This window comes from Jatropha curcas, chromosome 2 (assembly GCF_041381405.1).
Source record: "Jatropha curcas cultivar XTBG-Jc1 chromosome 2, XTBG_Jcur_1.0, whole genome shotgun sequence".
In the NCBI taxonomy this organism is placed as follows: Eukaryota; Viridiplantae; Streptophyta; class Magnoliopsida; order Malpighiales; family Euphorbiaceae; genus Jatropha; species Jatropha curcas.
Genome location: NC_143152.1, coordinates 6,806,279 through 6,815,934, shown reverse-complemented (window position 1 = coordinate 6,815,934; position 9,656 = coordinate 6,806,279). Strand labels below are relative to the sequence as shown.

The 9,656-nt window shown below is 28.8% G+C and overlaps 1 protein-coding gene across 1 annotated transcript; it reads left to right on the top strand.

Annotated features, from left to right (window-relative positions):
* Positions 1–5,860: 5,860 nt before the first annotated feature.
* LOC105634710 (beta-fructofuranosidase, insoluble isoenzyme 1) lies at positions 5,861–8,053 on the top strand. The gene is made up of 4 exons (XM_089718562.1): positions 5,861–6,743; positions 6,841–6,999; positions 7,254–7,498; positions 7,604–8,053. Exons 1-4 carry the CDS (start codon positions 5,886–5,888, stop codon positions 7,881–7,883), a joined length of 1,542 nt encoding a protein of 513 aa, XP_089574688.1. The 5' UTR covers positions 5,861–5,885; the 3' UTR covers positions 7,884–8,053.
* Positions 8,054–9,656: the final 1,603 nt, after the last annotated feature.

The window sequence follows — 9,656 nt, the reverse complement described above, 5'->3', positions numbered from 1 at the left end:
TAGTTTCCAATATAAATTTACTTGCAAAGAAAGTTCTAATTACAAAATAAAATATTAATGGATGCGCAAGTATAAATCATTTTCATAATTTCATATAATATATGATACTAAATTTGCATAATTTTATAAATTAAAATGAATTATCAATATTGCACACAAGTCAAAATTTAAATTTATTATTAAATCCAAAATTAATCTTTTTAAATTCAGTTTAGGTTTGAGAATTTGTTGTAATCTCATCATATATAGAACCATCGTTCTTTTTCTTTTTTCTTTTTTTTTTTCCTTTTTTAATTTAAGAACAATTCCATTAATAATAGTAGAAATGATATAAATATAGCTTCTCCAAAATAAATGGACTAAACCACCTCTTAATTTAGTTGTGACATTGGCTTAACTATATATGTGGGTGGAATGGGGTGGATTGACCTAATTCATTCAAAGAGGAGAAATAGGCCTGTGCATTATAATTACTTTATTTGGTTTTTTTTTTTAAAATTTATTTAAGTCTTAATGAGTCGAAATAATATCGTGGTTATTTGATTTAGTTATTTAAATAATTTGATTTTTTTTTAAACGCGAGAATTACTTATTGCTACTTAAAAATAATGAAAGAGGCTTTATTCTCATTTATTATTACTAGTTTTTAATAACGTGGAAAACACGCTGACTGTATTTATTATTTATACTCATGATTTAATATGTTAAATAATAAATTTAAATTTAAATATGAGCATAAATTTAAATATTAATCCTTACTAATATAAATATTAGTCTTTTTATTAAATTTTAATACTGAAATATATATTTTTTATTTTATAGTTTAATTGTGATAGTAGTGATTGTAATTAAATATTACTTTTTTTTAATGTCAATTTTAAAATATCAACTCCTAAAATCTCTAATTGAGTTAGTAAGTTTAAATATTAGTTCTGTAATAATGTCTTCAGTTATGAGATAGGTCTTTCCTAACTCAAAAGACTCTTTAGTGAAATTAAATTCTAATTTATTAATCTCATTATACACTTAATATACATAGTTAATTAATGAACTATTTAATTGAATAAATATCAATATAATAAAATCATTTGATAGAGATTAATTATTAAATGGTATTAATTGATAAAATTAAAAGAACTGGTTTGATTTGATAAAAATGTTAAAATTTAGGCTTTTATTTTTAGTATACATGGATATATGACTTTGCGCTAATATTGGATGTTGTAGGGCACACTTGTCAGAGATAACTGTCACGTTAGCATGAAATTGACGGAAGACAAACGAAAGCTGGAATTGATAAAAAAAACTAAATACGCGGTAATTATTGATAAAATTAAAAGAACTTGCTAAAATTAATAAAAATGTCAAAACTGAGGCTTTTTTTTTATCATTAGGCCATTTTATATCTATTCAAAAGGGGAAAAAAAAAAATTAAGCTCTGAATGCAAATGAAAATAAAAATAGAGGTAAAGGTATAAATCGGTTGAAATGTAATGAAATAAGCTTATTTCTATTAGAATTTAAAGATTTATTCCATTTCATTCTGAATTTTTATGAATGAAAAAATTCATTCCATTTCTTCTATTAAAATTTAATTGGAAAAAAATGATTTCCAAAATTCAAAATTTTCGTACCTTAATAAATAAATAACATTTTCAACATATGTCCAAACATGTAGACTAAAAGGTAATAGTCAAGTTGTTACCACTCTAGTTTTTTTCAACTCGACAATGTATAATTCTTTGTTTCTTCTCTATCTCAAAAATTCATGTACTAAGTTGATCTATTTCAACATCAACCAATAACTACAAACCTTTTTTTTTAAAAAAATAAAATTTCATACCTTACGGTTATATTTTAAATGTATGTTCATCAAGTTGCTCAACAACTAAAAATTTTTAAACTCAATAATTAGTTATTGATGCTTTAAAAAAAATGAAAGAGGCTTCCTTCTCATTATTTATTATTATTATTATTACTATTATTATTATTAGAAAAAAGGAAAGGAGAGATAAAATATTTAATTGGAAACCTGTTGTGGCTCAGTTGGCAATGCAGGCTGAGCATGTGAGAAGAGTTTTTGGGTCGATTTCCACTAAATACCTCTAGGAAGGGGTGAAGAGTCTTAACTGTGACTAAACTCTAAGCCGGATTAGGCGGCCCCTAGTAATAGGGTTCCGATACCGGTAGTTTATAAAAAAAATATTTAATTGGAATGGAATAAACCAAACCAAATTACACCCATTAAAAAAGAGAAAAGGATGGGAGACATGTAATCCTATCCAAAAAACATTAACAGAAAGGAAAGAGGAAACTCTATTTTGCCAAAAATAGGTAATACAAAAATAATATAGGGCGGATAAGACAAGTCAAACAAAGGTAAATCAAAACAACAACTAAAGAAGTTTTCAAAAACTTTTCCTCAGATTAATTAAGAACCTCAAAGTTAACTTATTATTCTCAATTAATATAATCATTTGTCCAAAAATAGCACAATAAATCTTTATTTATATATTTTCATCCTCCAAAAGCAAAATCAAATTCAATATCAAATAAAAAGTTTCAGCAAAGAAAAACAAGAAAAGGGTTTCCTTCCTATTCTCTTAAGTATTTTTCTCGGTCATGATAGCTTCAAAGCTTATTTTCGTCCTTGCTTTTCTTTTTGTGTTAAGCAAAAATGGCATAGAAGGGTCTCACCAGATATACCCTGAGTTTCAGAATCTGCTTGCAGCAACGGTTAGCGAAACCCATAGAACTGGCTATCACTTTCAGCCTCCTAAGAACTGGATCAATGGTATATATCATTTATAACCCTACTTCTTTTCATTACATTTTATTATTTATTTATTTATGTTTCTATTAATTGGTAATAGGTTTGCTTCCTGTCATTTTGCTTTTGTTTGCACAATTATTTGTTTTTCAAATTTAAAATTTTGATGTTCACTTTGTTTTTTTCCTCTATAATTTATTAGTGGTAATGAGAAATTTTCATTAGTAGCCTGCTTTGTTCTACCAATGTTTTTGAGTTTAATCTCCATAAGTCAATAACTAATGATAGTTTGGGTTTGGCATAGCTTAATTAATCTTTAGGTTGATTAAATGTTTTACAAATATCATATCTACCCCTTTTAATAAGAAAGTTGCTCATATAAATGAATTCAAGATGTGAAATTCATTTACAAATTATATTTTACGTGTTAGTAATAAATTAAAAATAAAAAATTAATTTATTTTTAGTTCCTAAAAAAAACCTTGGCATAATAAGTTTAGAATGCTAGAAAGATGGATAGTTTTGTCATAAAATTTTGTGTTATTTAAGTTTGTGTATTCATTTGAAAATTTCACCATTTTTTGGTGAAATTTGGTTTAGTTATATTCAAATCCATAAAATTGAATTCTTTATTTTTTTTATACCAAATACAAAAATTTGATTTATAAATGAATTCCATAAAATTTTATAGAATTCATTGATTCCAAATAAGGGATTAAATTTACAAAAACTAGAAGGTATTGATAACTTGAGAAGAAAGACAAAATTATAGATGATGAATGACTCAAGTGGTAAAGCGTACTTGAGTTTAGAGGATAATTTTTAAGACCACGGTATTAAATCCGTAGAAAAAATCACTTACAAAGAGGCATCATAAACGAGATAAACTCGTGACATTTAAGCAACTAATTTCCTTTATTCTCTTCAATGATAATGTTGGTACTAGTCTTTGATTTCCCAAATTAAGTAGGCCTCATAAAACTACGAAGTTTATGAACATTTGTATTTAGAAAGAAATTAGCTTTCTTTTGGGGGTTTTCTTTCTTTCTTTCTACTGTTATTTTAGGGATTCAAGATTTTTGAAGGATCTGAGTTTTAAATTAGTGCAAGCTTGAAACTCAGAGAGATTTGAAAGCACTTTACCATTATCTGATGTTCTTTAATTCAATAATAATGCCCATTTATTGATTTTCAAACTCAAAACTTAATTAGGATACACAATTGAATTAGTGGCTTTTTTTTTTTTCTTTTCAAGCATTGGTTTGTATTAATTACATATGGAAAGAATACATTTTTTTCAAATTCACAAATAAAAAAATGTCATATTAGTTTAAAAGAAAGAGAACATAAATTTTTGTAAGAATATGCGAGAAAGAGTTGATTTACATTTTTTGCTAATTTCGTATGAAGTCAAGTATACACACAAAGCATAGCGTATTAGTAAGTGCATATATGATCTAGCAATAAATTTAGGTTTGAATTTCCTTTTTCTAATGCTTAAAAAAAAAAAGCAAATAAAGGTAAAGAGTAATAAGCTCATTTATCGAAAGTATACAAATGCTTTGTTCTAGAAAAAGGAAAAAACGTCATGAGACTCTTTTAGAGAAAAGTGTAAACTATTTTATATGAAAAAACTTCAACAATTTTATCAATGTAAAAAACAAATAAAGAATTACGAAATAAAAGATGCCATTCAGCTAAAGTAATAAACATCAATTTAAAAGAAATAGAACAGAATTACAATTCATATTTATATTTTTAAAATATTATTTTAAATTTATATTTTAAATAATTAAATAAATTTTATTTATTATATTGAAAATTAAATCAAAAATTAAATAATAATATTATAATATAAATCTAAATTATTTAAATACAATATGAAATATTTCTTAAAAAGTAAATAAAATAAGATTATATAATTGACAATTACATTTTATTTCCAATTTTAAAATAAATTACATGCAACTTTAGAATATTATATAGACTAATAGCCGAGGATAGTGGTCAATCAAGTGTGGTTTGATTAGTTTCTTCACGTTTTGTAAAAAACGTGAAAAGTAATAAATCTCGAATTTTAAATTATCATAAATTTGGTAAATATTATTCAAAGGGGAAGACTATCCTATTGTGTAGCTGAAAATATTATTTTGATCTATTACACCTCCTAACTATAAAAAGGAAAAAAAAAAGCTAAGGGCAGTGCTATCCTTTCATGAAGAGTATCACCTTCCTATTATATGGCAATCATGGTTTAAAAGGACCAGATTGTTTAGGCTTGGACATTTAGTGGTGATCACATTGAGGATAGTTCATTTGTTAGTCCTCTTTCATGATTAAAATTATTTGTGGTCACTATCTTTTTTCTTTCAGCATTTTGTTTTTTATGCAATTCCTCTTAATCTTGCTAATATTCTCATTTAGCAAAATCACTAGATTGTGTCCTCTAGAGAATTCAATTCCAATATAATGAAATAATTCTAGGAAAGAAAAAAAAAAAGTCACTAGATTATTTTTAGAACTTTTTGTGTAATTGTACTTCACATTTGCCAAACTTCTTTTCTTTTTTTTTACCCTTCCCAAAAAAAAAAAAAAAATAATAATAAAGCAAAAAAAAAAAAAAAAGATTCCCAATTTTTCATTTCACTATGATTATTAACTTTTATTAATCAAATCTTAAACTTCAACACTAATTAATGGCCAATGGCTAGAACTGATAGTAAGAATGATTTACTTTCTGCATACTTATTTTCTTCTTTATTTTTTTTTTTCTAACATGATGCTTTAACATGTTTTGATATTTATATATCAAATTGAAGAAGAATCCTAACTTCTACTTTTTTTTTCCTTGATTTTTTTGGTTGCTGAAATTTATGGGACAAATTTAAACTACATTAGATCCAAATGGTACGTTCTTTACCTCTACATTTTCATTTCATTTGAATATTTGTTCTTATATACAGCACAATTTCTTCTAATTTTCAATTTATGTATTTATTTATACAATTTCTTGATTTTTCAATTTGTTTCACAACGGAATTTCTATTTGAACGGGTTCGAGGTGAATTCTATTAATTGTTTCCATCTTCTATTATTGATAATATGAGCAGGGCCAATGTACTACAATGGGGTATACCATCTCTTCTACCAATACAACCCTAAAGGTGCAGTTTGGGGAAACATAGTTTGGGCTCACTCTGTATCAAAAGATCTGATCAATTGGAAAGCTCTTGAGCCTGCAATTTCCCCTTCTAAACGGTTCGATGAAAAGGGATGTTGGTCTGGCTCAGCCACAATCCTTAAGGACAAAGGACCCATAATCCTTTATACCGGTATTGATCCAAAAGAACGCCAAGTCCAAGACTACGCCATACCCAAAAATTTATCTGACCCATATCTTATTGAGTGGGAAAAACCCGATGAAGGCAATCCGTTTATTGACCCGGACAAAGATGTAAATGCTAGCGCATTCCGCGACCCGACCACCGCTTGGTTTGTCGACGGGGAGTGGAAAATTTTGATAGGAAGTAGGATGCTGAAACAGCAAACCGGCGTTGCGTTTTTGTATAAGAGTAAGGATTTTAAGAAATGGACTAAGGCCAAAGAACCACTTCATTCGGTGGAAAATACCGGTATGTGGGAATGCCCGGATTTTTTCCCGGTGGAGAAATCCGGTCAAAATGGTTTGGACACTTCAGTTGTTGGGGAAAATGTGAAACATGTTTTTAAGGTTAGCTTGGATTTAACAAGATATGAATACTACACAGTTGGTACTTATGATACGCAAAAGGATAAGTATATTCCTGATAAAGATTCAGTTGACGGTTGGGGTGGACTTAGATTCGATTATGGGAATTTTTATGCTTCGAAAACGTTCTTTGACCCAAGCAAGAATAGGAGGATTTTGTGGGGTTGGGCTAATGAGTCTGATCACGTGCATGATGATAAGAAAAAAGGATGGGCTGGAGTTCAGGTAAATATTGTTGGATTATTTGCTAATTAACAATTTTTTTTTTTTTTCAAATGGGACCATTTTAGTGGTTAATAATTTTTTTTTTTCGAATATTTAGTCAATTCCAAGGAAGTTATGGCTAGATCCTAGTGGGAAACAAATAGTACAATGGCCTGTTGAAGAATTGGAGAAATTGAGAGGGCAAAATGTTCAATTTGGAAATCAAGAGGTCAAGAAGGGAGAACATGTTGAAGTCAAAGGCATCACAGCTGCCCAGGTTTTTGATTTTTCTTTTTCTTTTTATTTGAAATTTATAGTCTCCCTGCGACCAAAACATTATATATTGATACTCAAATGCCCATATATTATACTCTAATACCTTAAAATCATTTCTTTGTAATAAATCATCTCCTTTTTAAACCAAAAGAAAAAAGAAAAAATAAAATAGACGTCTGGTAAGTCGAGGAATAATAATAAATCCCATGAATTTTGAAGCTATAGATAAGTTTTTAATTATTTATTTATTGACAGGCCGATGTTGAGGTTACGTTTACATTTTCAAGCCTAGACAAAGCCGAAAAATTTGATCCTAAATGGGCTAATATTCCTGCACAAGATGTCTGTGCCCAAAAGGGATCTAAAGAAGAAGGTGGTCTTGGACCATTTGGACTATTGACATTAGCTTCAGAAAAACTTGAAGAATTTACTCCTGTTTTCTTCAGAGTATTCAAAGCAGAAAACAAGCACAAAGTTCTCCTTTGCTCTGATGCAAGAAGGTTTGTTATATTTATTTTAAATAATTTTTCATCTATATTAAATATCGTAAACATGTTACATATTTATTTTGATACATATATATTTTCTCTTCTATATTTGAACAGCTCTTCCAAGGGGAAGAAACTATACATGCCATCTTTTGCTGGATTTGTTGATGTGGATTTAGCAGATAAGAAACTTTCACTTCGAAGTTTGATTGACCATTCAGTAGTAGAAAGTTTTGGAGCTGGAGGCAAAACAGTGATAACGTCTAGGGTTTATCCTACAATTGCTATCGATAACAAGGCTCACTTGTTTGTATTCAACAATGGAACTCAGAGTATTATAGTAGAGAAGCTCAGTGCTTGGAGTATGAGTAAGCCTGCAATGAATTTACCCCTATAAGAGTACCAATGATAAGAGGGATTTAATTAAATTCGATCAATATTTTTTTTATCCAATTAGAAGTTATTCATAATATTGTTAATTCGTACATTGCAAAATAACTAACATTGACACAATGTAGTATTCTTCAAGTTGATGTTTAATTATTTTCTTTTTGTTGGTTATTTTCACATAGATTAAGAAAGTAACAATTATTATGGTTAAAAGATAATTTTATTTATATAATTTTTTTATTATATCTATCTTAAATAACACATGAGAAATTACTAATTTAAAATAATAAGTAATTATTAAAAAGGGTTATTGAAAGTAAGATAAGATTTAAAAAGGATATAATAGACAATTTAAAGATTAACTATAATGTAAAAAAAAAAAAAAGGAAAGTAGACTATATTTTTAGGACAATCTAAAAAAAGAAATATTAACTATCTTTTTGGAACGACGGAGGATGTACCCAATAAATTTATTTTTTTATACAAGTTTATTTATAGTTATCTTTCAATAGACGAATACCTTAAAAAAAATGTAACTAGTCGGTTTATTGCGGCGTGATCCTAACAAATGTTAAAATACCCTGACTTTTTATTTTAAAAACTTTGGAATTTTTATTAAATAAAAAAAATCCGAATTTTTTATAGCATGGGTTGGTAAGATCGAGCGATTCTAATTTGAGCCCAAAGTTTTACGAGTTGGGCCCAAGCCCAAATAAAATGTCGAAAATTTTGAATCGTAAACAGGTAAGATTTTTGAGAAATAATACGAAACCCCGTAATTTAACCTATTATGAATATATATAAATTAATTATCCTAAAAATCAAATATTATTACTATTAATATTTCTATTATTATTATTATTGAGTAAATGGAGAAAAAGTTACGGAACCTAACTAAAACAATCGAAATAAATGGAACCGGACCCAGAAATCAAATTGATTTTTGGAAAACCACACGAATAACCTGAAAACCAAGTGAAAAACCTGCAAACCGAGCAAAATCAAGCCAAATCGTTGAAACAGACCAAACCAGTTCGAATCGAACCGGAATGGCCTAGAATTTGCTAGAAACCGCCTTTCTTCTTTCTTTTTTTTCTTTCTCTTCTTCTTCTTCGGCGCGCAGCGACCTCACTGCCTCTCCTCCTCTCATTTTTCCGACCACCAGAACCAGCGCCACCTCGCCGTCGCGTCACCGCCGCAGATGCTCAAGCTTCCTCCTCTCTGGCGAGTGCAGCGATGGCAGAAGTCGCAGTTCTGCTCCACCGCCAGATCGCGTCTCCTGCTCGATTTCCGGCGACCTCATCGTTTTTCGACGATCCCCATTAGCAAGGTGAGTCCAAAATGCCTTCTTGTTATCTTTAGATAAATAACTAATGGACAAACTGAATTTGAATGAGCCATTTGAGATGATTGAAGATTTAGGTTTTGTCAATTGATAAAATTTGGGGTTTAAGTAATTAATCGCTATATTTTGTAGATATTGATCTCAAAAATCGAACTTTACAGGAAGCATTCTTTATTTTCAGCATACTGTTGTTTGATCTCAGGCCTGCTGGCCGTCCGGCCACCGTGGCCTGTGGCAACGGTGGATGTTTCCGGTGACCGGAAAGTGCTAAATAGGCAGAATTTTGGACTCAACACGTAGAGTATGACTATATTATTAGATTTGCAATCTGACATTGATTGATATTCAAACTATTGTTTGACTTGAATTTATAATTAGGCTTAGAAAGTATAAGACTGTAGAAAATTAAAGGATATTATGCCTTAACATTAGTTA